At 47.8% G+C, this 26680-nt stretch overlaps 4 protein-coding genes across 6 annotated transcripts; 1 reads left to right on the top strand and 3 right to left on the bottom strand.

Annotated features, from left to right (window-relative positions):
* Window positions 1-134: 134 nt before the first annotated feature.
* On the bottom strand, window positions 135-13090 carry LOC131139722 (uncharacterized). Its single transcript, XM_078795826.1, has 11 exons — window positions 13050-13090; window positions 11017-11133; window positions 9824-10837; window positions 9434-9491; window positions 9192-9364; window positions 8937-9059; window positions 8761-8864; window positions 8480-8649; window positions 7272-7371; window positions 3709-3972; window positions 135-2741 (listed from the first exon to the last, which is right to left on the bottom strand). The coding sequence occupies exons 1-11, from the start codon at window positions 13088-13090 to the stop codon at window positions 1987-1989; spliced, it is 2919 nt and encodes a 972-aa protein (XP_078651952.1). The 3' UTR covers window positions 135-1986.
* Window positions 4542-8345, top strand: LOC131139727 (uncharacterized). The gene is made up of 2 exons (XM_058089598.2): window positions 4542-5026; window positions 6371-8345. The coding sequence occupies exon 2, from the start codon at window positions 6416-6418 to the stop codon at window positions 7604-7606; it is 1191 nt and encodes a 396-aa protein (XP_057945581.2). The 5' UTR covers window positions 4542-5026; window positions 6371-6415; the 3' UTR covers window positions 7607-8345.
* Window positions 12769-17881, bottom strand: LOC131139719 (uncharacterized). Of its 3 annotated transcripts, none has more exons than XM_058089581.2 (2): window positions 17440-17881; window positions 12769-14410 (listed from the first exon to the last, which is right to left on the bottom strand). In XM_058089581.2, the coding sequence occupies exons 1-2, from the start codon at window positions 17618-17620 to the stop codon at window positions 13320-13322; spliced, it is 1272 nt and encodes a 423-aa protein (XP_057945564.2). In that variant the 5' UTR covers window positions 17621-17881; the 3' UTR covers window positions 12769-13319. The 3 variants fall into 3 exon arrangements, with proteins under 3 accessions (XP_057945564.2, XP_057945565.2, XP_057945566.2); XM_058089582.2 differs by lacking the exon at window positions 17440-17881 and adding an exon at window positions 16074-16425; XM_058089583.2 differs by lacking the exon at window positions 17440-17881 and adding an exon at window positions 15481-15804.
* A 1642-nt stretch (window positions 17882-19523) lies between these two features.
* On the bottom strand, window positions 19524-24925 carry LOC131139716 (uncharacterized). The gene is made up of 2 exons (XM_058089577.2): window positions 24476-24925; window positions 19524-21442 (listed from the first exon to the last, which is right to left on the bottom strand). Exon 2 carries the CDS (start codon window positions 21349-21351, stop codon window positions 20113-20115), a length of 1239 nt encoding a protein of 412 aa, XP_057945560.2. The 5' UTR covers window positions 21352-21442; window positions 24476-24925; the 3' UTR covers window positions 19524-20112.
* Window positions 24926-26680: the final 1755 nt, after the last annotated feature.

Genomic DNA, 26680 nt, shown 5'->3' with positions numbered 1-26680 from the left:
TGAGAGGAGAAAGGAGCTAAACGCTAAACTGTGGAGTCTCTCGGGCCAAGTTGGCCATAGCTTGTCACCACACACACACACACACAGACACACACACACAGACACACACACAGCTTTCTCACCAGTGTGTTTTGGTGTGTTTATTGAAAAGTGATCTGGACCAAGCCTGTACCACACCCTAAACTTTATGGTTGGACATTTCACACGAAACAAGATGAGTCAATGTTTCTCCAAGGGCTGCCAGATGATCAACATTAATGACAAGGAGATCCATGACAGGACACACTTTTGTATATTTGTACGTAGCAACAGCTCCACATGAAGTGAAAGTAAAACAAGCCCCGCCCCCAGGCCTGCCAACGCCACCCAGCTTTTCAACTTGAATTCACGGTTTTCAGCATCGACATATTTTGTGCTGATCAGCATCGTAGCTAACTGAGCCATCAGCATGGCCACTTCCTGTACGCGGCACGTGCGTTTAAAGGCATCGTTGGGATTTAGCATCAGGCTGTGGTCTCCTGGCGTGGAGGAAGTGCGCTTCCGAGGAGGACGTGGTTCCAAAAGAGTCAGACTCTGCGGGACACACCACGATGCTGCCGTCTGTCATCATAACCAAGAGGGGGGGGGGGTTTGATAAGGCGCATGCGCCAGTTAGCGCCCTCATTTCAGCCCCCCCAGTGTTTATGGCCCCGCCTCTTCTCCTGCAACACACCAACCTGCCACCTGCAGAAGTTCTCTGACGACTCTGCAATCGTTGGCCTCATCACAGATGGGGACGACTTGGAGTACAGAGGACTGACACGGGACTTTGTGGATTGGTGCCAGCGGAACTGCCTCCAAATCAACACGGGGAAAACCAGAGAGCTGGTGGTGGATTTCCGCAGGCGCATCCACTCTCCGCCAACACCAGTGGACATTCAGGGAATGGACATTCAGGGAATGGACATTCAGGGAATGGACATTCAGGGAATGGACATTCAGGGAATGGACATTCAGGGAATGGACATTCAGGGAATGGACATTCAGGGAATGGACATTGAGATGGTGACATCTTACAAGTACCTGGGTGTTCATCTCAACAGTAGACTGGACTGGACTCATCACACGGAAGCACTTTACAGGAAGGGCATGAGCAGACTCTATCTGCTCAGGAGACTGAGGTCTTTTGGAGTGCAAGGGGCACTCCTCAAGACGTTCTCTGACTCTGTTGTGGCTTCAGCCATTTTCCAGGGAGTGGTCTGCTGGGGCAGCAGCATTTCGGCTGCGGATAGGAAGAGACTGGATAAGATCATCAGGAAGGCCAGCTCTGCCCTGGGTCGCCCCCTTGACCCAGTGGGGGTGGTGGGAGAGAGGAGGATGTTGGCTAGGCTAACATCCATGTTGGAGAACGACTCCCACCCCCTGCAGGACACTTTGACAGCACTAGAGAGCTCCTTCAGCGATAGACTGCTTCACCCCAAGTGTGTGAAGGAGCGATATCGCAGGTCTTTTCTTCCTGCAGCTGTCAGGCTGTACAACCAGCACCGCTCCCAATAGACTTGTACACCGCTATGTACATCTGTGTAATACTTGCTTTTAGTCAGTATAGTTACTCCAGACCCCATTCACTGTGCAATATCTGATCAACCCCCATGTGCAATATTAAGGGCTCTAATGCAATATACTAAGTTCTATGTGAAGTATTTCCATAATGCCTCATATTAACTCTCTAACAGGATCTCAGTGTATAGACTGGTCATATATCTCATCTCCTTTCATATTATCTACATACTGTATTGTATATAACTCTGGGAAAAACTGTTGATTTCTGTTAATACTTGGGTTGTTTATATTGTTTATTTTTCTATATTGTGTATTTTGTACTGCTTAACTGACTCTGTACTCTTGCTGCTGTGCAATGCAAATTTCCCCACTGAGGGACGAATAAAGGCATATCTTAAAGAAGTGGCATCAGATAGCGTTAGAACCGCAACCTGAATGGTCGGGCTAGGAAGGTTTCCCTCCAGCGAGTCCTGTGGTTTGTCTTCTCAAGTCTCCATTTTGTATAAAAGCCATACCACTCACGGAACAGGAAGACGGTTTCTCTCTGGTGTGTATTTTAGCATGCGTTCTCAAATGAGCCTTCTGAGAAAATCTTTTACCGCACACCGAGCATGTGAACGGTTTCTCTCCAGTGTGCGTTCTTGTGTGTGCTATCAAGTAGGCCTTCAGAGAGAACCCTTTTCCACACACCGAGCAGATGAAGCCTTTTTCTCCTGTGTGGTTCCTCATGTGTCTCTGCAGGCTGCCGCGGTGGTGGAAGCTCTTGTCACAGTAGGCGCATTTCCAGTAGGAGGGGCCAGGGGGGTCAGACGCCATGTCAGATGCAGACCTTCCATCAGGAGCTGGGAGCTTGTCTGCTGGTGATCCTCCACAGTGGTCTCCATCAGCTTCTGTTGTCATGTGTTGAGATGAGCTGCTGCTTGGAGGCTCCGCCTCTCTCTTCTCCTCACCTTCACCGTCATCTTCATCATCTTCAGGGACCCCGATCCTGAGAAACAGCTCAAGTCCTTCAAGACGTTCTCCCTCCTGACGGTGAGCCTTCGCTTCCTCTTTAATGAGGGGGGGCTGTGGCTCCTCCCATTCTTCCTTAATGTGGGGGGGCTGTGGCTCCTCCCATTCCTCTTTAATGTGGGGGGGCTGTGGGTCCTCCTGGTCCACCGTGACGCTCCACTCCTCTCGAGGGTGTCCTCTGCTGGCGTCTGCAGGACACAAGAAGACAAACAAACTGTAGTCCAGCTTTGCTCCATCAAACGGGGCATTGGGCATCCCCCAAGGACCGGGACACAGCACCACGAGTGACCCAAGTCCCAAAGCACGTGTGGACCCCGTTCACCCCGCAGTACCGTAGTAAGGGTGTGGAACTGGTCCGGTGTTCCATGATGCCAAGGTTGGACTAACATTCTTCTCCCCGGCACGCTGGAAGAGACCTTCTGGAAAAGGGAGACCATCAAGCCGGTCTACCAATCCAGAGGTGGCGTTCCCGACGTCTATGCATGTTGGAGATGTGCCAACTGGGACAGTCCCACAACATCAAAGGCTTTGAGGAATTCAGGGCCAAAGCCGTCCACCCTCGGCGCTCAGACACCTCAGCCACCGTGAGGTCTTCATGTGTGCCCTCAGACTTCCTGTGTCAAAGGATGGTCGAGTTCCCCCCAGCGTGGCCAGGAAACTGAGGGGTCGGATGTCACAACATCGTACGCCGCACGGCCTGCTTCAGGAGTCCCAAAGCCAACTATGCTCGCTAAGACCCCCCCCAACCTCTGGTCCACCACTGGTTGCATGCTACTTTATTATTTACAGACAAAGTCCAATTAAGTTTGATGGCCTTGGTAGCAAAGAGATCTTGAAAACGAGCTCGATGCCAGCTAGACGTTAGACGTGATGACGCCCCCTGGTGGCGGCCATTGCTGTGAGAATAACACACAAGTTGCAAAATGCAAAGAGACTTGGTTCAACCTGGTCGATACCGAAGATTGGATCTTGTGATAAGGAACGCCAGACACCTCCGACACTTGAACACACCCGAAGCAGAAACACGCTAGCTCCACACCAGCAGCCCGGCCTTGACCTCCAGACTGTTGCTGTGTCGGACTATCAGGGCCTCAGCCCCGGAAGTAACCACCAAATGTCTACCGCTTGCACGGCTGAAAAGGAAAGTAAACAAACCTGCTCTCTGCAACACAACTTCCTGCTTCCTGAAAACGGCGTCCAGTAGTTGACGTTGTCGCTCGTTCTCCTCTTTTGTTCTAGAAAGTTCCTCCTCGTACTCTGCTATGGTTCTTTCCAACACTACAAATATTTCTTCAACAGCCGCAGTTAGTCGCTGATTCACCAACGCTCTCAGGATTTGGACCTGACACATTTTCACACGATCCCGACACTTTACACTCACACTCGGTCTCTGGTCAGCGATGTTGATCGCTTCCGCGTCTGTTTGTTAGCAGCTAGCATGCCACACCAGCCTTGCCCTGCTACTTCCGGCAATACGCCGCTAGTCCTTTATACTGCGCTACTGCCTCCTTCAGGCTCGGAGGTGTCATTACACCCTAGAACTACCAAGTGTGGTCAAACAGGTCGAACGTCAACACATCCGGTGTAAACTCGCTCTAGCTGAGAGGGAAAGCTTGGCTAGCTAACCAGGCTAACAACACAGCAGCTTTTCAGCCTTTCTTGTTGTTTGCAACTTGACAAACTAAAAATGACAACACAAGTTTTCTTAGTTTTATTCCCTTCGATGGTAGAAGCACAAGTAGAAGATTGTGTTACACACAGTGATGGACATTGTATGCGGCCATGTTGAATATGCTCAATATAGACTTTAGCCACCATATTTCCGCAGGCCATTCTAGGAGTGTTAACGACATGTCAGGTCTAAAGCAACTGGCGTTAACGCTAACCTTTTACTTGCTCAATTTGTGGTAAAAACTTGAGAACCCCCACCAGGACGCACACCGGGGAGAAACCGTCTGCAACGCCAGCTTTGGGGTGCACTGCTTTGTTTGGGTTTAGGTTTTATTCCATTGTAGTCTATTTCTTTATCTGTGGATCTCCAAGTGTCTTCTGTGTTTATGCAGCGGAGGACCCACACTGTTGGCCATCGGGATGAGTCTTATCCGCAGGGGGGCGGTATTGCACTCCTGTGGTTCAACGGAGAAGAAAAAGAAGAAGCCGTGGTGTGACGTCACTACGGAACGAGTCTATTTGTAGTACGGCCTTAGCTAGGTCGCTAAAGCGTCCATAAAATCCCATTTCAGATGAGCAACAACCAACGTAGCTTCCACCGACGGCTGTTGGTTGGACGGACACCGACACGACACGCCCCCTTCCGCCTCGTGCGCTTCTCAGGCTAGCTTAGCTTGTTAGCTGCTAACAGAGACGGGCCGTTAGCAACACATCGCCGAGCAGACAGCAGAGGTGCTCGTCAAGCGTCGGGCTGTGGACTTCAGAAGGAGCGGCGACGTTTTCACGAAGCCCCACGGAGCAGGTTTGTTGCTTCTTACTTTTGTTTCTCCTCCAAGGCCGGTTGTCATGGAATATCGGGGAAGAAGGTACAAGTTACTCCCACGTAGTCTCGTGTGGAGGTTAACTGTGCCAGTCCCCGGATGTTCCCCCACCCCGCCCCGAACGGTGAGTGCACACTTCCCACCTGAGGCTCCTGGTCGGTGGGGCGTCCGCTTTTTCCCGATGACGGAGTTGCCACAATATGCATACAATATGTATCGTATACAATATGCATAAACATATTCACAAACATATTCATAATCATTCACAAACATAATAACAATCATATTCATAAACATAATCATAGTCATATAATCATATCCACAATCATATTCATAAACATTCATAGTCATATTCATAAACATTCATAATCATATTCACAAACATCTTCACAATCACATTCATAAACATTCATAATTGTATTCAGAATCATATAAACATTCATAATCATATCCACAATCATATTCACAAACATAACATATTCACAACATAAACATATTCATAACCATATTCAAACATATTCATAATCATATGAATAAACATTTATAATCATATTCATAATCATATGAATAAACATTCATGATCATATTCATAATCATATGAACAAACATTCATAATCATATTCATAATCATAAACATATTCATATAAAATATTTTAAAAATATATTCGTAATCGTATTTATTTATTTATATTAATTTATTTATAATCATATTTATATTAATTAATCATATTTATAATAATTCATATAAAATATTCATAATCATATTCCGGATGCCGAATCCCAATGATGAGGAAAAGGATAGTTCCCAACAGTGACAGTGGAACTGTTTAATTTGGTGGAAGTTGATTGGTCATGCCTGGAGAGTGGGCGCACGGATGACGTCAAGAAAATGCGACTGTGCAATAGAGGTTGGCGGGTTTTTTGTCCAAATAGCGACTCTATCCGCTCTCCGCCTCGCCCGCTACAATAGTCAAGCGCCCCCTTGTGGACAGAATAAAACACGTCACCTGTCACCATCCTCCATTTTGGATTCCTCTTGTCCCGGATCCTGTCCCATCTGTCCAACTTGCTCACCACTCGGTCACGTGTTATGAATCAGAAACATCATCATCATCATTATTCCTAAAAGGAGCATCCTTTTACATCTCATCCTTTTATCATCACGTATCTTCTTGAACGCTCTGTAATGGCAACCAGTACCACGACTGGATATGTGCTGGGAGGGCACGACCCCCCCAGTCGGGCTGCTCGATGCAGAAGATTCAATCTGGTTCATCTCATCAACTCCTCAACAAAGTCTTTGTTTCTCCTCTTCTGTCCTGCAGACGTTGGTGAAGGACTCCCCCCTGAGGCAGGAGTGGAGCTCCAGGATGGAGCACGAGGAGCCCCGGCCCCCCCACGTTAAAAAGGAAGAGGAGGTGCCTCGGCCCCCCCATGTTAAAAAGGAAGAGGGGGAGCCCCGGCATCCCCCCCACGTTAATGAGGAGGAGGAGGAGCCCCGGCCCCCCCACATTAAAGAGGAAGAGGCGGAGCCCCGGCATCCCCACCTTAAAGAGGAACAGGAGGGGCCCCGGCCCCCCCACATTAAAGAGGAAGAGGAGGAGCACAGCATCAGCCAGGAGGGAGAGCATCCGGAAGGACCGGAGGAGTTCCCAGTGATCGGTGTCATTGTGAAGAGTGAAGATGATGAAGACGATGGTGAAGGTGAGGAGAAGAGAGAGGCGGAGCCTCCAACAGAAGCTGATGGAGACCACTGTGGAGGATCACCAGCAGACAAGCTCTTAGCTCCACTATCAGATAGTGAGCACACGACGTCACACTCTCCTGACACTGATGATGATGATGATGAAGACTCTACAGCTGATATGACATGTCACCCTGACAACACACGCTTGAAATGCCACCACTGCGACAAGAGCTTCAGCGACCGCAGCAATCGGAGGAGACACATGAGAAGTCACACGGGAGAGAAACCGTACATCTGCTCAGTTTGCGGTAAAGCATTCGCCCACAAGGGAAATCTGACAATACACACGAGAGCGCACACCGGAGAGAAACCATATTCTTGTTCAGTGTGCACGGCACATTTCAGTCACAACAAAGTACTGACCCAACACATGAGAACGCACACGGGAGAGAAACCTTTTACTTGCTCAATTTGTGGTAAAAACTTCTCTCAAAAGTCCCACTTGAGAACACACACCAGGACGCACACCGGGGAGAAACCTTTCACCTGCATCGTCTGCAACGCCAGCTTTGGGGTGCACTCGGTCATGACAAAACACATGCGAACGCACACTGGGGAGAAACCCTTTACCTGCTCTGTCTGCAACACCAACTTTGGGGTGCACTCGGTCATGGTGAGACACATGCGAACGCACACTGGGGAGAAACCCTTTGCTTGCTCAGTTTGTGGCAAAAGATTCACTCAGAAGGGAAGCTTGATCATCCACACGAGAACCCACACCGGAGAGAAACCCTTTCCCTGCTCGGTGTGCAGCAAACCTTTTCCGGTTCGTTCCGCGCTGGTTCGCCACATGAAAACGCACAATGCGCAGTAACGTTGGCCGTGTGTCTTCCTGTTCCATACTCGCCGTGTGACATGATGGCTGTCGGCGTGGCCTGGGTGGCGTCGGGCCCCAAACGCAGTTGGGGAACTATGCCACTTAGTACATCGTGGAACAGCTGAGTGGCAGTTGGTGCTACTCAATTTGAGAATAAAAAAATATTTCAAAGAATGTCATAAAAATGCAAGGATCAATAAATCGATGAAATAAATCACATCACTTTTTTTCAGTGTTGATTGAGCCGTAATCGTCCATAGCAGAGTACGAGGAGGAACTTTCTCCAACAAAAGAGGAGAACGAGCGACAACGTCAACTACTGGACGCCGTTTTCAGGAATCAGGAAGTTGTGTTGCACAGAGCAGGTTTGTTCTGTTCGTACTAATTGAAATTGTGTAACGGAATACGTTACGGTAGAGTCACGTGACTTCTGAGTTGTATTCCTATTGGCTGCCCAAATGGATGAGATGAAGTTGGGGATATTTTAACATGCTGTTGTTTGTGGCCTGCTATCATATGCTGTGATATGTCAATCTCTGATATGTTGGTGATTCCTTATCACGGCTTTGCAGTCGATAACAGAGCAACTGATGGACACTCACTGGCCGAGAATGGATGAATAAACAAATAAAAAGTAGCATTGACCTTGAACGTATCCTGATGTTCCCTTTTCCCTGAACACGCCTTGCAACAATGACACAGCCGTGCCGTCCCACCTGGAGAGACCGGTCACTTGCCCCAGAGTACACTTGCCCCACACTTGGAGTAGACAAACGTAGGCTTGCTCGACGTTTAATGTCGCCTCTCTGCGGTGGGAGGAGCCTCCTGTCACACTTGGGGGAGGGGGCGGAGCTGTCAACCGATCACTACCTGGTGATGAGTTGGCGCCGTCAGTGGGGGAGGACGCCGGTCAGCCCTCATATGGCGAGGGGCCACTGGGGACGCCTGGCGGAGTCTCCCATCGGAGGTCCCACGTCCAGCAGAGCTCTGACCGTGTTCCCCGGGGTGGGGGCTGGGGTCAAGCTGACTTCCAGACAGCTCTGAAGAGATTGAGGAGGGGGAAGCACCGTGTGGTGGGGATGGTGTGCTGACCTTGATGGAGATGTTGGAGGTCGGTGGAAAGGATACTCAGAGAACCTCCTCAGTCCCACCGACAGGTCCTGCGGCGAGGAAGCGGTTCCTGGGGACAGTGCAGCGGGGTCTCGGCTGCCTCAGACCTGGATGCTGCTCGGCCACGGCCTGCTCCTTGTGCAGGCTTCAGGGTGCCCAAGAAAGTCCAACAGGGATGGGGACCATCAGGGATAGGGACCTCCAGGGATGGGACTACCAGGGATGGGGACCAACACGTATGGGGGCCACCAGGGATGGGATGGGGACCACCAGTGCGACGCTCTGGAAGCAGGTGTGAGTGCATCTGCTCACACAGAGTCCAAGACTTTGGAAGATGTCCCTGGTGTCAAGAAGACACCAGGGACAAAAGCTACAGGGACTGGACTCCTCAAGACTGGGGTGGACCCATTCTCTCAGGAATCCCCTTTCTGATTGCTTGGGGCTCGTCCAGAGAAGAAAGGGTGGGCGCTACCATCCGTCCTGCATCCTGCCAGGAGTAAAGCATCCTGGAATCCTCCAGGTGTGGAGGAACACAGCCATGAATAAAGAACCTCCGAGAGCGACCGCTCCCAAGCGCCCAGGAGCAGTCCGATGGCGAACCACACCTTTCCCAAAGACGAAAGCGATGGGACCCGACAGCAACATCTGACGTAAATATCGAAGAACCCCAAAGCAGCAAACTTCGTTCAAACGTTCTCCGAACGTCCTACCTACCTGAGACAGTTTGATGGTGCCTACTCGTGGACCAAAACAGGAGTTCATGCGTCGCGTGCTGGAGGAGTTCAGACGAGGAACATGAGCACCACGTGAAGGCTGTTAGGCTGCCACGCCTTTTATTCTCATTGCAGGACAAACTCGTAGACAAGACCACAAAGCGGCGAGTCACATCATCACACCTGACCTGGATCGCAGTTGGCATACAAAGGACATGTCATGGCTACACGGGATCGTGCCGTCACCGACATTTCTTTCACTGATTGGTTTGACTGCTGACCGATCCACGATTGGCCGCTCATTCGACACTGGTTTGTCCGAGCGATTAAATTATTTTTCACATGAAAGCACTGCTAAGAGTGAACAAATATGGAGGCGTGACCACGTCACGTGTGTCCAGCGTGTGTTCTCATGTGCGACATCAAACTGGCTTTAACGGAGAAACTCTGATCACAGACTGAGCAGCTAAAAGGTTTTTCTCCGGTGTGCGTTCTCATGTGATTTTTTAAATGCGTGTTTTGAGAAAACCCCACACCGCACACTGAGCAGGCAAAAGGTTTCTCCCCAGTGTGCGTTCTCATGTGCTGGACCAGTGTCGAACGGACAGTAAAGCTCGTTCTGCAGACCAAGCAGGTGAAAGGTTTCTCTCCGGTGTGCGTTCTTGTGTGTGTTCTCAGGTTTTCCCTACGAGGGAATCTTTTACCGCAGATTGAGCAGGCAAAAGGTTTCTCTCCTGTGTGTGTTCTCTGGTGAACCACCCATGCGGAACGGTCGCAAAAAATTCGATTGCAGACCGAGCAGGAAAAAGGTTTCTCTCCCGTGTGTATCCTTGTGTGTGTTATCAAATGTGCCTTCTCATAGAATCCCTGACCGCAGAATGAGCAGATGAAAGGTTTCTCTCCTGTGTGGTATCTCATGTGCCTTTTCAGGTTCTTTTTGTGGCCGAAGCTCTTGTCGCAGTGGTGGCATTTCAAGCTTGTGTTGTCAGGGTGACATGTCATATCAGCTGTAGAGTCTTCATCATCATCATCATCAGTGTCAGGAGAGTGTGACGTCGTGTGCTCACTATCTGATAGTGGAGCTAAGAGCTTGTCTGCTGGTGATCCTCCACAGTGGTCTCCATCAGCTTCTGTTGGAGGCTCCGCCTCTCTCTTCTCCTCACCTTCCTCCTCATCATCTTCACTCTTCACAATGACACCGATCGCTGGGAACTCCTCCGGTCCTTCCGGATGCTCCCCCTCCTGGCTGATGCTGTGCTCCTCCTCTTCCTCTTTAATGTGGGGGGGCTGGGGCCCCTCCTCCTCCTCTTTCATGTGGGGGGGCTCCACCCTGGAGGTCCAGTCCTGCTGCTCACGGGCGACTTCACAGGAACTGATCCCAACAACGTCTTCCATTTTCGAGTGACTGTAAACGACGTTAAAACGATTAAAATATTCCTTATCAACAAAAACATTTCTGTTTTGATTCAAATTGGGGTGAAAATAACAATATAAAATAAGGATCAACCTCGTGCTGCCAATAAAAGAGTTTTTGTTAGAATAACTGATGATGGTCAAATAAAAACGTGATAGTAAAAAGTAAACAAACCTGCTCTGTGCAACACAACTTCCTGCTTCCTGAAAACGGCGTCCAGTAGTTGACGTTGTCGCTCGTTCTCCTCTTTTGTTGGAGAAAGTTCCTCCTCGTACTCTGCTATGGTTCTGACACCAGAAACTTTCCCTCAACGGTCGCAGTTGGGTTCTCCGTATTAGTATTTGATATATTTCACACAATCGAAAACTTGACACTCAACGCTTGATCTTTGCTAAGCGACGCGTTGCTAACTTCCGGGTCTCTTTGTTAGCCGCTAACAAGCGAGGCTGGCTTGTGAAACTTCAAAGTGCGCTGACAGGATTTGATCCTGGCACCGGGGTTTTAGCTGCCGATGTTTACTTGGTTCTATAAAAGATGATGGCTCCAGTTAACAATAAATGCGACAATGAAACGTAATAACGCGGAGCTCCACCGCGATCGTTGTGCTGCAGAAACCGGATGTGTTGCGGATTAGCTACGGCAACTCCACTGCGACAAACTATGTCGGGTAGCGCTCTTTGTCGTATGAAGCACCGAACTATACGACAAACTGATTTAGGCGGGTGATATCAATTATTATTATTATAATTATATTATTATTATTATAATTATTATGGCAAAGGGACTATCAAACATTGTGGAAACGTAATGAGCAGGCCAGTGTACGATCAAGCCTGGATCCACACATACCGTTCACTTCCCGTGAACGTGATTTCAAAATAAAGCGCTTCTGACCGGAACGGAGATATTTTCAACTCATTTTACCATCAGCAGGCTCCTCACGACGCATTCATTCATTCATTCATTCATTCATTCATTCATTCATTCATTCATTCATTCATTTTCTACCGCTTATCCTCACAAGGGTCGTGGGCGGGCTGGAGCCTATCCCAGCTGTCTTCAGGTGAGAGGCGGGGTCCACCCTGGACTGGTGGCCAGCCAATCCCAGGGCACATATAGACAAACAACCATTCACACTCACATTCATACCTATGGACAATTTGGGGGGGGGGGGGGGCAATGAGGCTAACATGGTTGTGGATTGGGGGGGGGTACCCGGAGAAAAGCCACGCATGCACTGGGATAACATGCAAACTCCACACAGAGATGGCTGAGGGTGGAATTGAACTTGGGTCTCCTAGCTGTGAGGCATGGAGCCCCTGTTAATACACATATGTTCATATATTGGCGTCCAATGGCGGCTCTCCTTCCTGGGTTTGAAGAACGTCTGGACTCCGGTGGAGCTTGGCCGCTGATGGAGTACGATCACTCAGGCAAAGAAACATGGCGGTGTCGGAGACGGTCGCGTTAGCCGAGATTGGAGCGACGCGTCAATAGTTTGTGAGGACAAAAGAGAGGAGAAACATTTGGAAAAGAAATGGAGACCTCAAGCCAGAAGACATGGAGATGACCTTCAAAACCAGAATGACTCCGGAGTTGCCTTCCTTTACTCTAAATTCTTAATGAGCGGGTTTTTTATAGCTTGATGGTATTTGAGGCTGTACGTCAAGGATCAATCTTCACCCCCACAGTAAACGTACCAGAGAAGATGATTAGATCGTGTCTCCAGCTTTACAGTCTTGTCGCTATCGTGGAATGGTGTATAGAAGATATTATGTAAGCAAGACATGACTTGCTCTTTTCTGGGGCAACTTTGACGTTCTTTTCTTTCTGTCTGTAGCATCCTTTTCCAAAATGCGTTTATACCGTACTTCCTAGCCTAGCGCTTCCGGGAAAGGCGTCCCTCCATAGCAGTCGTCAATGCCAAGAAGAACACTTGAGGTGGCCGTCCATCTGTTTCTCCTTCTCTGCACTTGCTTTGTGTTACAGTAGCACTGGGATACTATGAACATCCAGCAGCAACACGTTGTACTATTTGGATGAAAGCTATGCTGAACCAAGTCCAGCATCTACCTGGAGAAGCGTTGGTTTACTCTGCTTCAGCGGAGAGGTGTAAACCTGATGATGTCACTTCCTGAAACAAAGCTGCGAGAGCTAGCTCGTCATGGCTAGCTCCATCAACGAGGAACGTCATTTTACTCACTTCCTGTTTGCTTTCAAAACTGGAACATTGCAGAACATCATTTCCTTAAGCAGCGTTGATGAATGATGTCAGGGACGCCTTTGAGCACCGAACTCTTCATTTATTTTTCCATACATTGCCATTTTTCTTTTCACCAAACCAATAAATAAAACGTGAACATATTTCCATCCGTAAAGATTATTCATGATAAAGAAACGAAGACTACAGCATATTGTATCATGCTACTAGCGACTCATCGTGGGGCTTCAATTCACCACACCACCGTGTGGGTCATCCATTCACGTCCTCCACGCTGCAGCTAGACGCGCTCGGCAACAAGACGCGCTCGGGAGCGTGCGTCCTCATGTGATTATTCAGGGACGAATGATAACTAAAGCTTGCGCTGCACATGGAGCAGGTGTAAGGTTTTTCCCCAGTGTGCGATCTGGTGTGCGTTATCAAATTTGTATTCTGAGCAAATCGTTTGCCACAAACGGAGCAGGCAAAAGGTTTCTCCCCGGTGTGTGTTTTCATGTGTTGGACCAAACCCGACTGAACTCGGAAGCTTGTGCTGCAGACCGAGCAGGAAAACGGTCTCTCTCCGGTGTGCGTCGTCGTGTGCGTTCTCAAATTGCCCTTCCGAGAGAATCGCTGACCGCACAGCGAGCAAGCAAAAGGTTTCTCGCCCGTGTGCGTTTGCGTGTGCGTTATCAGTTGTCCCTTCTGAGCAAACCTTCGGCCGCACACAGAGCAGGAAAATGGTTTCTCTCCGGTGTGCGTCCTCATGTGCTTAATCAATAGCGGACGGACACGAAAGCTGGTGCTGCAGACTGAGCAGGGAAATGGTTTCTCGCCAGTGTGTATTCTGGTGTGTATTACCAGATGTGCGTTCTCGTAGAAGCCTTGACCGCAAAACGAGCAGATGAAGGTTTTTTCACCCGTGTGAGATCTCATGTGTCGCTTCAGGTTTCTCTTGTTCACAAAGCTTTTGTCACACTGAGAGCAGTTCAAGCGCGTCGTGTCGGGCGGACATCTTTTAGCGTCTTCGTCATCAGAGTCAGGAGAGTGGGACGTGGCGTCGTCGCTATCCGACAGCGCGGCCGAGTCCGTTCGTCCTCCTGTGCGGTGGTCTCCGTCGGCTTCTGAGCTGCTGCTCCGAGGCTCCGCCCCTCTCGTCTCCTCACCTTGACCTTCATCTTCATCATCTTCACTCTTCACAACGACACGAATCACTGGGGACGCGTCCGGCTCTTCGAACCCCTCCCAACCGATGCTGCGCTCCTCCTCTTCATCTTTGATGTGGCGGGGCTGGGGCTCCTCCCGCTCTTCTTGGGCGGGGCTTCCTGCGGGTCTGACGTCCTCCATGTACGCCGTTTGTGTGCCTGTAAAAAAAAGCCAAATGTTGCGATTAAAAAGCCGCCTGAGGGTTGCCACACGTACTCTTAGACATGACACTCTCTTGGAATATTATCTGGACGTCCTGATGGCGGCCGGCGTGCCGGGCACGGAGCTGTACTCGTATGTAGTATTACTGCATAGGGTGATGACAATGTACACGATAACCCATATCGGGTTCATAGTACTACTGCATGGAGTGATGACAATGTACACGATAACCCATATCGGGTTCATAGTACTACTGCATGGAGTGATGACAATGTACACGATAACCCATATCGGGTTCATAGTACTACTGCATGGGGTGATGACAATGTACACGATAACCCATATCGGGTTCATAGTACTACTGCATGGGGTGATGACAATGTACACGATAACCCATATCGGGTTCATAGTACTACTGCATGGAGTGATGACAATGTACACGATAACCCATATCGGGTTCATAGTACTACTGCATGGAGTGATGACAATGTACACGATAACCCATATCGGGTTCATAGTACTACTGCATGGGGTGATGACAATGTACACGATAACCCATATCGGGTTCATAGTACTACTACTACTTTCAGAAGGACCAAGAATGTTGTCCAACTTGTTTGTGTACTAGTTTAGATCCAGCTTGAGTGACGTCATGTCAGCCATGTCAGCCTGACCAACTTGTGTTTCTCTGCAAAGTAAAGATGATCTTTTAAATAAACCAGGAGACCCTCCATATTTCAAAAGTGACGCATGGCGCTTTTGAAAGTAAAATATCATTCCCGGTGTGTTTATCGGGTGGATTTGATACACGGCTGCCGTTCTGCAAGTCCAACTACTAAAAGGACACAACATGAAGGCAACATGGCGCCGGTTTGTTTACATCCCAAAGGTCATCAAGTGCCCGGATGTTGGACTTCCTACTTAGAAGGGGCTCTCCGCTCTTCCGGACGACACGCACAACAAAACGTTTCCGTTTCGACGCAACGCTGTCAAATCAAAGGACTTTGAGGGAGGAACAACCACACAGAAAAACTACGAAACATGCGAGAGCGGGAACGAAACTAACCTGCGCTGTTTGACGCAACTCGATGCTTCTTGGAAACCAGCTTGTTCCTCGCTCTCCCGTTCGGTTGGACAAAGTTCCTCCTCGTTGTCTTGATGTGCCGCTAACTTGTGCCGCTAACTTGTGCCGCTAACTTGTGCCGCTAACTTGTGCCGCTAACTTGTGCCGCTAACCTCCTCGCCTCTTCCCTCGTCTCGTCCGTTAGCAAGCTAAGCTAGCTTGACGTGTCTGGGCGCACCGGAAGGAATGGGTCCGAAACAACGACGATGGAAAATGTTTGCCGCATCCCTGAAGCGACTACACCCGAACGAGGAGCGAACAACGCGGCGGTACACGAACCATCAGACGGACGACCGAGCGGCAAGCAGGTTGTTGCTGCGAGCCGACGAACGGCGGGGCGGCTACGGCAAGCCCAGCGGGACAATCCACATCCGCCTTTTCCTGCTTCACGTGCAAGGCCGTGTTTACGTTGACATGGCAACACGTAGATATCTGATTGGACAAAAAAACTACATCCACATCCGCTACTGCTGCACTGCAGACAAGAAACAGGGCAAAAAGAAAAGTACATCATTTCATGGTAGAAATACTGCAACTGGCATGGAAATGGAGGTCGGTGCTTCTGGTGTAGGCCAGCAGAGAAGGCTTTGCCGGCCCTGAGTGCCAAAGGAGGAACGTTCGAAAAGCAGCATGAAAATGATTCCAGGAAGGTGAGATGAAGGTAACGTCCCCCATTTTACGATACTTCAACTCCAGCGTCAGAGGATGATCTCTTTTACCTCGAAGGGACACCAGTGACTTTTTCTTTGGCTTTTCCTGACTTCTGGCAACACTGGTCAAAAGAAACCTTTCATCATTGTCTAAAAACCAGAACCAACCCAGGACAGGACAGGATGTGAAAACAGGACGTGTCCTGGGAAAACAGGGCGTTTGGTCACCTCATGAAGGTCTGCCCGTGTCCTCCTACAAATATGATTGGACAAGAAAAACTAAATTCCTGGTTTTATGAGGCCCGCCTTATATATATAATCAATATTCATATAATCATTTTTTATTTCAAGCTGAAATATTGAAAGAAGACCAAACTTGGCCGTCTTTGTCCCTGTGCAACACTTAAACGCGCACGTCTACTGGCTAACCAATCAGGCGTGCCCCTGCCCGGCCCCGCCCTTGGTATTGGTTGTTCCTTGTGGAGACAAAGCAGAAAGAGCAACCATTTCAGGTTCTTGGCGTCTGACGCCAACTGTCAACATCAACATCGACAAAAAGCCCATGATCCATTTCATAGAGTGGATTTCCATATTTCACAACATATCATAGCAGTCCCCTCATGCCTGTCATGCATGCAACACGACAGAGAAAGAGAACCAATATCAATATTTCATCAATATTATCATCCATAACATAACTTATGCTGCAGAGACTCCACACAGCTGATGGTTACACAGCTAACAGACTAGCAAGCTAACCAGTTAGCCTCACATGTATTTCTTCTAAACCCAAGAAGCCAAAAACTACCACTTCCGCACAGAATCGGAGGATAACTGTCATGTCTGACTTCCTGCAGCTTGAGGTCATGTCATGTAAGGCAAGTCCCGTCAATGGCTGCCACCTAGTGGCCAGAATGCTACATAGCATGTGGATTTCAATATGCTCTCACTAACAATACTAATATTACTAATAATACGAATAATACTACTAATACACCACAGTCCTTCAACAGCCGTCATTTACATACAAGCCGTACATTTCTACGTTGCTTTTGAAATAGTCATTCAGATGTTAATGACATCCGATGGCTTAATTAACGCTAAACAATAAAGGGCACGTGTAAAGAGACATTTAGGATTTATAAAGTATTTAGCATCAAGCATCAAACTAAATGTATACACGTATACACGTAGGACAAATAACACTCACAAATTTGTGAGTGATGATTATGACAAAATAATAAGAACCAACCTGCTCTGTGCTTCCTGAAGACGGCGTCCAGTAGTTGACGTTGTCGCTCGTTCTCCTCTTTTGTTCTAGAAAGTTCCTCCTCGTACTCTGCTATGGTTCTTTCCAACACTACAAATATTTCTTCAACAGCCGCAGTTAGTCGCTGATTCACCAACGCTCTCAGGATTTGGACCTGACACATTTTCACACGATCTTCCGCGACTCTCTGTTAGCAGCTAGCAAGCTAAGCTAGCCCGGTGCTCCAGAGTGACGCTGGGGTAGGTTTTGTCTTCACGCGAATGAAGGGTGTCGACTCCTCGCTTGTGTGGAATGTGGAGGGGAGAGAAAACAAACGCGGCCACGCTCTCGCCGTCTTGCTTCTTCCACCAATCATTTCCTTGCAAACTTACCGAAATTGGTACAATAGTCCAACATGGCCGCTGACGCATGCGCAGCATGTCCCCCCACATTGTTTTTTTTCTCTTTCAGAAATCAAGTAGAAAAAAAGGCATGAGCAAACACAAATAGGCTGGCTTGCTAGCCAGGCTAAGTGCTAACAACTTAGCCTTGATGAATTAAAACCGACTCAGCCTTTTCTGTTTTTATTGGACAGACCATCCAGCCATGCGGTTTCCGTACCACGTGTTCTCACCAGTCACGTGTGAACTGGATCCATTTGCCTTTGATGTTTGGCTCCACCCTCTGCGGGCCGCCAGCAGCAATGGCGTCACATGTGCTGCACGTGATGTTGGTAGGAAGTTCAAGTCTCACGTGCTGCTGCTCCCAGGAGCAGATTCTGTTTTTGCCCAAAGCCAACGCCACACACAGAACAAGTAAAAGGTTTCTCTCCGGGGTTTACCTCATGTGTATTTTCAAATAGCCATTTTGTACAATTTTTTACAATTTTTTCTACACCACACACTGAACAGGCAAATGGTTTCTCAAGCGCGTGTATTCTCATGTGCCTTTTCAAATTATTCTTTTGCCCAAAACCAATTGAACTGAGCACACTGAACAGGTAAAAGGTTTCTCCTTGGTGTGTATTCTCATGTGTGTTGTCAAACTATGATTATGTCCAAAACCAACACCACACACAGAACAAGTAAATGGTTTCTCTCCAGTCTGTCTTTCTGTGTGCGACGCCAGATTCGCCTTGGAGGAAAATCTTTAATTAAACGCCGGGCACACGAAGGTCTTCTCCGTGTGTCGTCTCGGGTGTCTGGTCGGGTTACTCCGTGGTTAATCCAGTGAGGATGAGCGGTATAGAAGATGGATGGATCGTGGATGTGTCCATATCTGGAAAAGAACTATATTGATCCTCCATACATAAACGGGACCCCTTCACTTGCGTGCCCTGCTTGGAATGTGAGTGAACACGTTGTGTCAGACGCCCAACGAATGCCAAGCCCTTACTTGGAAGCTTCAACACAACATCCGCTACTGGTTGACGTTTGCCAGCAGAAATGTAATCACCGTGTGGACTTGCTATCTCCTAAATAATATAGGTCCAATGTAACTCCTGATCCAAGTGTCGCCATTGAGGTTTACCAGCTGATCAGAGAGATGATCACTTCCTGTTTGTGACACACGGTGGAAGACCGTGGCTTCATTTGTGGTGGTGCATTTAGGAGCCTAAAGCGGTAATATTAGGTGTGGTGGTGGCATGCTTGTCGGGCGTAGCATGGTTAGCATGCTAGCCCTTCTCACTCTCCACAGGCACTGTCTGGGGCGGCTATGACAAGGGAGGACCTTTGTGCTTCCTCATCGTATGAGGTCAAAGTGTCCCCCGACCGGGTCTCTTTATTCATCACTGGCAAATTCATCCGTATGCGGGAAGTCTGAATTTCCTTTCCGTCACTTTTTAGACGTCCGTGTTAAACCCCAACAATAACAATTCCTGGTGTTAGAAAGCACCTGTAACGATAGAACTGGATTCAAGATGAAACACCTTCAACCAGCAAGAAGAGTCCTGCTGCCTCATCCAGCCTCTTGCAGATGTTTCTTCATGGCGGCTCCACATTTTAGGGACTCAACGCCACCTCCTCTTGGCGCAACTTCATGAAATATTTCATGAAATAAACCCAACACTCGTCACATCTGCTCTTCTATTTTTATTGTACTTCAAAGACATGACATACACGCATTTCCAACACGGCTGGAGCCTATCCTAGCTGACTTGGGCCAGCTACGAGTCGCCAGCCAACCACAGCCAATCACATCCTGTACCTTTAAGTGGTAGGAGCATATTAACATTGTTACAGGCTCATGGCACTCATGACTGCTAACCTCACACTCAGTAGACAATGTTCATCACACTGCAAATAAACACTAGCTCTCCAGCCTGTGTAGACCATGTTCATCACACTGCAAATAAACACTAGCTCTCCAGCCTGTGTAGACCATGTTCATCACACTGCAAATAAACACTAGCTCTCCAGCCTGTGTAGACCATGTTCATCACACTGCAAATAAACACTAGCTCTCCAGCCTGTGTAGACCATGTTCATCACACTGCAAGTCAACACTAGCTCTCCAGCCTGTGTAGACAATGTTCATCACACTGCAAGTCAACACTAGCTCTCCAACGTGTGTAGACAATGTTCATCACACTGCAAGTCAACACTAGCTCTCCAACGTGTGTAGACAATGTTCATCACACTGCAAGTCCACACTTGCTCTCCAGTGTTGTTGGGTCTAGAAGGCTTTTGCTGCAGACTGAACAGACATCTGCTTCTCCTCAGTATGTTTTCTCATGTGTGTTTTCAACTGTTGATTCTGTCCAAAACTCACACCACAGATGGAGCAGGCAAAAGGTTTCTCACCAGTGTGTATTCTCATGTGCCTTTTCAAATTCTGATTTTGAACAAAACCTACACCACAGACGGAGCAGGCAAAAGGTTTCTCTCCAGTGTGTATTCGCATGTGTGCTTTCAAGTTTTGGTTTTGTCCAAAGCCGAGACCACAGAATGAACAGGCGAAAGGTCTCTCTCCAGTGTGTATTCTCATGTGTGTTTTCAAATGATAATTTCGTCCAAACCCGATACCACATACTGCACATGTGAACGTTTTTTCTCCAGTGCGCATCCTTGTGTGTGGTATCAACGGTTTCTCATCAGTGTGGATTCTCATGTGTCTTTTCAAATTCTGATTTTGTACAAAACCTGTACCACAAACTGAACAGGTAAAAGGTTTCTCTCCGGTGTGTATTCTCATATGTGTTATCAAATGTTCATTTCGTGCAAAACCTGTACCACACACTGAACAGGTGAAAGGTTTCTCTCCGGTGTGTATCCTCATGTGCGTTCGCAAACGATGGTTGAGTCCAAAACCGATACCACACACAGAACAGACAAAAGGTTTCTCTCCTGTGTGCATTGGCGTGTGTGCTGTCAAATGTGCCTTCTGGGAGAATCTTTTATTGCACACTGAGCACATGAATGGTTTCTCTCCCGTGTGTAGTCGCATGTGTCTCCTCAGATTGCTGCGGTCGCTGAAGCTCTTGTCGCAGTGGTGGCATTTCAAGCGTGTGTTGTCAGGGTGACATGTCATATCAGCTGTAGAGTCTTCATCATCATCATCATCAGTGTCAGGAGAGTGTGACGTCGTGTGCTCACTATCTGATAGTGGAGCTAAGAGCTTGTCTGCTGGTGATCCTCCACAGTGGTCTCCATCAGCTTCTGTTGGAGGCTCCGCCTCTCTCTTCTCCTCACCTTCACCGTCGTCTTCATCATCTTCACTCTTCACAATGACACCCATCACTGGGAACTCCTCCGGTCCTTCCGGATGCTCTCCCTCCTGGCTGATGCTGTGCTCCTCCTCTTCCTCTTTAATGTGGGGGGGCTGGGGCTCCTCCTCTTCCTCCTTGATGTGGGGGGGATGTGGCTCCTCCTCTTCCTCCTTGATGTGGGGGGGCTGTGGCTTGTTCTGCTCCATCCCAGAGCTCCAGCTGCTCAGGGGGAAGATGTTCTTCACTGACCACCACTGCACACAGCAAGACACTTGGGAGTTGCGTAACAGGGGGTGCCTGTAAGGATGAAATGCTTGTCAGCTGGGGGGTACACTCCATTTTGCCACTACTTCAGGTGACATTATTGACTTTACAAAAAGCAATTATTTAGAGTTACTAGATACCTTCTCAGAAAGGGGATTACTCCTTCATAAATGTAATTGCTTACCTAGGAAAGGCATGAGCCAATGAGAGATGTTCCCTGAGCTCAGGGCTGGGGGGGGTGTATTTGATAGGTTAATGTTCACTGAAGTTATCGTATATTTGACTGTGAACACATTTAAATATTATATGTATGTGCCCTGTATCCTGCTGACCTTCGGATGAGTGTCCGTGTGGAAAAAAAGACTTCAAGACACTCAAGATTGTGAAGAGGAAGCAAAGAACATCTGAGGCACGACGAAGCCCACCAATTGTATTCTCATCATACATGTCAATGCTATCAACTGTTTGCTTGTGTAAGCTTGATCACATCACATTGCAACAGCCACTTCCCTGTGAACTTGTAACTTCTGGAAGACCCCACCAGAATAAAAAGGGAGGCAACGGAGAGTGTACTGAGAGCGGTTGGAGATTGTATGCCAAGTACATCTCAACCGTTCTCCTCGCGAGTAAAATTGATAACCGTTGCCTTCTTTCTTCCTTTTCATTGTCAAGGTGCTTGGACCTGACAGTAGTGCATTGAAAACATGCTCTACCACGACTTGTTGAAGAAGGTGTGTGGTATTTGTTGGACGAGGTGGTGGTCCAACATGGCAAGTCACGTCATGTACCAGTAGGGGTCCGAAGGGTCCAGCACATGCTGAAAGGCACTCATCCATGTGAGCTCCCGGAAGTTGTGAGAAAACGAAGCCGCTGGAATGGCCGACATAATCACCTCCGGTGTTTGCGTCATTGGCGTGCAGAGCAGGAAGGTCAAACTCTAACAAGAGCATCAGACTATCGAGACGTTAAAACATACGCTCGCGTCGCTGGGAGCACTTCCTGCTTCCCATCATGCTTTGCTGCTGCGTGAGTCATTGCACGTATTACATGTTAAACGCTATGGACGTCATGGTCATTAGTTCCCAGTATCAGTATGGCCGCCATGTCTGTCTGCTTATCTGTTGGCGGTTGGCTTGCTGTGTAGCCTTCATCTTTTCATCAGCCCCCCAGGGGCGGACTTGACATCAGGCAAACACAGGCAAGGGCCTCGGGCCCCCAAACTGATATTGATTGCTTTGGGCTAAAGGACAGAGTCGTGTTAAAGTCCTGATTGACATGCTTAAAACGACAGCAGACGCCAACCATCTCTCACGCATCATGGCCGACGTTGTTCTCCACCGTTCCATTGAGGAACACAGCGGCCTGAATGACGTACGCGCCGTGTGGAAGAATGGAAACGCCAATCCTTTTTAAAGGGGCCCCATGATCCTCATCCAGCCTTCGTATGGGGGCCCCATGATCCTCATCCAGCCTTCGTATGGGGGCCCCATGATCCTCATCCAGCCTTCGTATGGGGGCCCCATGATCCTCATCCAGCCTTCGTATGGGGGCCCCTTCAGAGAAGCTAGACACCATGACCCGCACACAAAGCTTTCCAGATCTTCCACAGTGCACCTATTCCCGCTGGCCGTCCTAAACGCTCATTCCAGCCATGGCCACGCCCCCCCCTCCCTTTGTGTGACAAGCAGGTTCATCACTTATTTCCTTCCCTAACAAAAAGATCTTTCCTTTGACCTTCCTTCTCTTTTACCGATTCCACTCGTGTCGTATTGCTTTGCTTTGGTTGGGACTCGCCGAGCTCAGGAAATACAACAAACTTTTTTAACTGCCTATCTTCCAATCAACTAACATAGGACACAAACATAAGACACAAACATAGACACAAACATAAGACACAAACAGACATTAATACAATAGACACAAACATAGACATTGCTACATAGACGTGAACCTATACACAAATGTAAGACACAAACATATACATGAATCCATAAACATGAACATAAGACAAACATAAGACATGGAGATGAGACACAAACATATACATGAACAAAAGACATGAACATAAGACAAGGAGATAATACATGAATACACAGACATGAACATAAGACAAGGAGATAATACATGAATACACAGACATGAACATAAGACATGAACATAAGACAAGGAGATAAGACATGAATACATAGACATGAACATAAGACATGAACATAAGACAAGGAGATAAGACATGAACATAAGACAAGGAGATAACACATGAACATAAGACAAGGAGATAAGACGTGAATACATAGACATGAACATAAGACAAGGAGATAAGACGTGAATACATAGACATGAACATAAGACATGAACATAAGACAAGGAGATAAGACATGAACATAAGACAAGGAGATAAGACGTGAATACATAGACATGAACATAAGACATGAACATAAGACAAGGAGATAAGACGTGAATACATAGACATGAACATAAGACATGAACATAAGACAAGGAGATAAGACGTGAATACATAGACATGAACATAAGACATGAACATAAGACAAGGAGATAAGACATGAATACATAGACATGAACATAAGACAAGGAGATAAGACGTGAATACATAGACATGAACATAAGACAAGGAGATAAGACGTGAATACATAGACATGAACATAAGACAAGGAGATAAGACGTGAATACATAGACATGAACATAAGACAAGGAGATAAGACGTGAATACATAGACATGAACATAAGACATGAACATAAGACAAGGAGATAAGACATGAATACATAGACATGAACATTAGCAGTAATGGGCGGCAGGCCACATCTTTAGTTATAGTACAATGTACCCGAGTACTCCTCTTTCTATCTACCGATACTACAAGTATCTGTGTATTGTTGGAGGTAAATCACTGGGATTCGATCCTTTTCAAAGTAGCTCGCAGGGTGAAAGGTGCGGACACTCTGCTGTACGTCGTATGGGTGAATACACAACCAAATATAACTAGATAGAAATAGTTCGGGATAATGTGAGCGATAACGACGATAATTCTGATCAAACGAAGAACAAACCTGCTCTGTGTGACACAACCCGATGCTTCCTGAAGACGGCGTCCAGTAGTTGACGTTGTCGCTCCTTCTCTTTTGTTCTAGAAAGTTCCTCCTCGTACTCTGCTATGGTTCTTTCCAACACTACAAATACTTCTTCGACGATTCACCAACCTCTCAGCGTTTGGACTTGACGCGTTTTCACACGATCCCGACACTTTACACTCACACTCGGTCTCTGCTTGGCGATGTTGATCACTTCCGTGTCTCTTTGTTAGCAGCTAGCATGCTAAGCTAGCCGGGGAAGCCGCACGGCGACGACGAGACTTCCTGAACAGCGATTAACGATGTCGACTCGCTTGCGTGGAATATGGAAACTCGACAAAAGAAAGACAAACATGGCCACGCCCTCGTTGTCTTTCGGACTTTTTCAATCATTTCGTTGCAAACTTATCGAAAATTGGAGTTGTCCATCATGGCCACTGACGCATGCGCAGTGTGCGTGGTAGCCTCTTGGATTTCCTTTCATGAATGCCTTCAGTACTTAGTACTTAGTACTTAGTACTTTAGTTACTTTGGTCTTTATTTTACAGAAACAGTTTAGATTTTATTGGGTTTTCCCACACATATTCATAATGACTTAATGACATAATCATGACGAATGTGTAAGAATAATTGGCTATAAAATAAATCACCCCCCCCCCCCCAAAAAAAACAATGAATAATAACAAATCAAACACAAACAGGTCAATCCTGGACTGGTCAGCAGCCAATCACAGGGCACGTGTATCACACACCGCTATGACGTCACACTTGATGCAGCGTCAGTTACTGCCAGCACTTTTGTTGATTACCTGCAACTTAGAAGAGAAGCTTTCATCACACACATCACGTGTGCCTTCACTCTTTCGTTTTCTCCAAAGACGCCACCACCCACCCAACAGACAAACGGTTCTTTTCACGTGTCCTCCAAATTCTTTTTTGGATGGAATCTGTACTGCAGACGGGACAGGGAAAAGGTTTCTCATCGTGTGTGTATTCTCGCGTGTGCTGTCAAATGTTCATTTCGTGCAAAATCTTTACCACAAACGGAACAGGCATAAGGTTTCTCATCACGTGCGTTCTCGTGTCTTTGCTTACCGCGAGGAAGTCCGAAACCTTAATCACACGCTGAACACATGAAAGGTTTCTCTCCTGTGTGACACCTCATGTGTCTTTTCATAAGACAGGTGTTTTTCCATCATCAGTGTGCTCACCATCTGATAGTGGAGCTGAGAGCTGGTCTGCTGGTGATCCTCCACAGTGGTCTCCATCAGCTTCTGTTCTCATGTGTTGAGTTGAGCTGCTGCTTGGAGGCTCCGCCTCTCTCTTCTCCTCACCTTCGCACTCACGCAATTCATCATCTCCACTCTTCACTGGGATACCTTCAAGATGCTCTCCCTCCTGACTGATGCTTGTTCTTTGGCCATGCTGGATGGGAGTGTTCCCAGGAGGCTACTGGGAACATTGGCCCAAGTGGTGAAGATGGCTTCACCAAAGGCATCGACTGTCTGGAACCGATGGCCATTTTTATAAATTTCCCTTGCCACCCATCCCCAAATGTTCTCTATGGGATGTCAATCAGGGGAAGATGCGATGGTCCAAAAGTGATGTTCTTCTCCCTGAAGAAGTCATTGGTCAAGCAAGCATTGGGAACTGCAGCGTTGGCCTGTTGAAGAACCCGGCTGTTACCACACAGACCAGGGCCCTCGCTCATGAGGGATGCCCGCTTGAAGCTCAGGTGTTCAAGTGAATGACCCCCCCCCCTTCACTGTGCCAAACATCTCAGGTGGATCTCCTTGTCATGCCAGGAACGTTGGAAGCCATCTGGACCGTCAAGGTTCCTTTTTTCTCTTTTTTCCACCTTTCAATGTCCCACGTTAACATGAGGAGTTTTTTGTTGAATGGAATCTTTCTGAATGACTTTTCCGAAAACATGGCATCCATGGAAAGGAATATTCCAATCTCTGGCCTGCATGCGCCACGATAATCCAACAGGATAGTCAATGGGGCATGCTCAGTAAAACGTAAACATCAACATCACGTGATGCCGGCTTGCCCGACTTTTTCTTCCACTGAGCTGTTACGTCATTCTGAGCGTGCACTGAAAGAACACACCCGGGATTCATTGAAGGAAAAAGACCACATCCAATCCTGAAAAACTGGACTTCTGAATAGAATATAGAAGCG

The sequence above is a fragment of the Doryrhamphus excisus genome, linkage group LG13 (assembly GCF_037039965.1).
Source record: "Doryrhamphus excisus strain RoL-2023G ecotype Guam linkage group LG13, RoL_Dexc_Guam_v1.1, whole genome shotgun sequence".
NCBI lineage: Eukaryota > Metazoa > Chordata > Actinopteri > Syngnathiformes > Syngnathidae > Doryrhamphus > Doryrhamphus excisus.
The sequence above is the reverse complement of the archived record's forward strand: the minus strand, read 5'-3'. Positions and strand labels throughout refer to the sequence as shown.

Coding starts and splice junctions, on each gene's coding strand:
- LOC131139727 (XM_058089598.2), top strand. CDS start 6,416: ATGGAGCACGAGGAGCCCCGGCCCCCCCACGTTAAAAAGGAAGAGGAG.
- LOC131139722 (XM_078795826.1), bottom strand. CDS start 13,090: ATGATGTTCTGCAATGTTCCAGTTTTGAAAGCAAACAGGAA. Junction 7,372..8,479: donor CGGCGCCAACTCATCACCAG/GTAGTGATCGGT, acceptor TTGGTGTTGCAG/ACAGAGCAGGTAAAGGGTTT. Junction 2,742..3,708: donor AGTTGTGTTGCAGAGAGCAG/GTTTGTTTACTT, acceptor TGTGTCCTGCAG/ACGCCAGCAGAGGACACCCT.
- LOC131139719 (XM_058089581.2), bottom strand. CDS start 17,620: ATGTGTCAGGTCCAAATCCTGAGAGCGTTGGTGAATCAGCGACTAACT. Junction 14,411..17,439: donor CTTCAGGAAGCACAGAGCAG/GTTGGTTCTTAT, acceptor TTTTTTTTACAG/GCACACAAACGGCGTACATG.
- LOC131139716 (XM_058089577.2), bottom strand. CDS start 21,351: ATGGAGCAGAACAAGCCACAGCCCCCCCACATCAAGGAGGAAGAGGAG.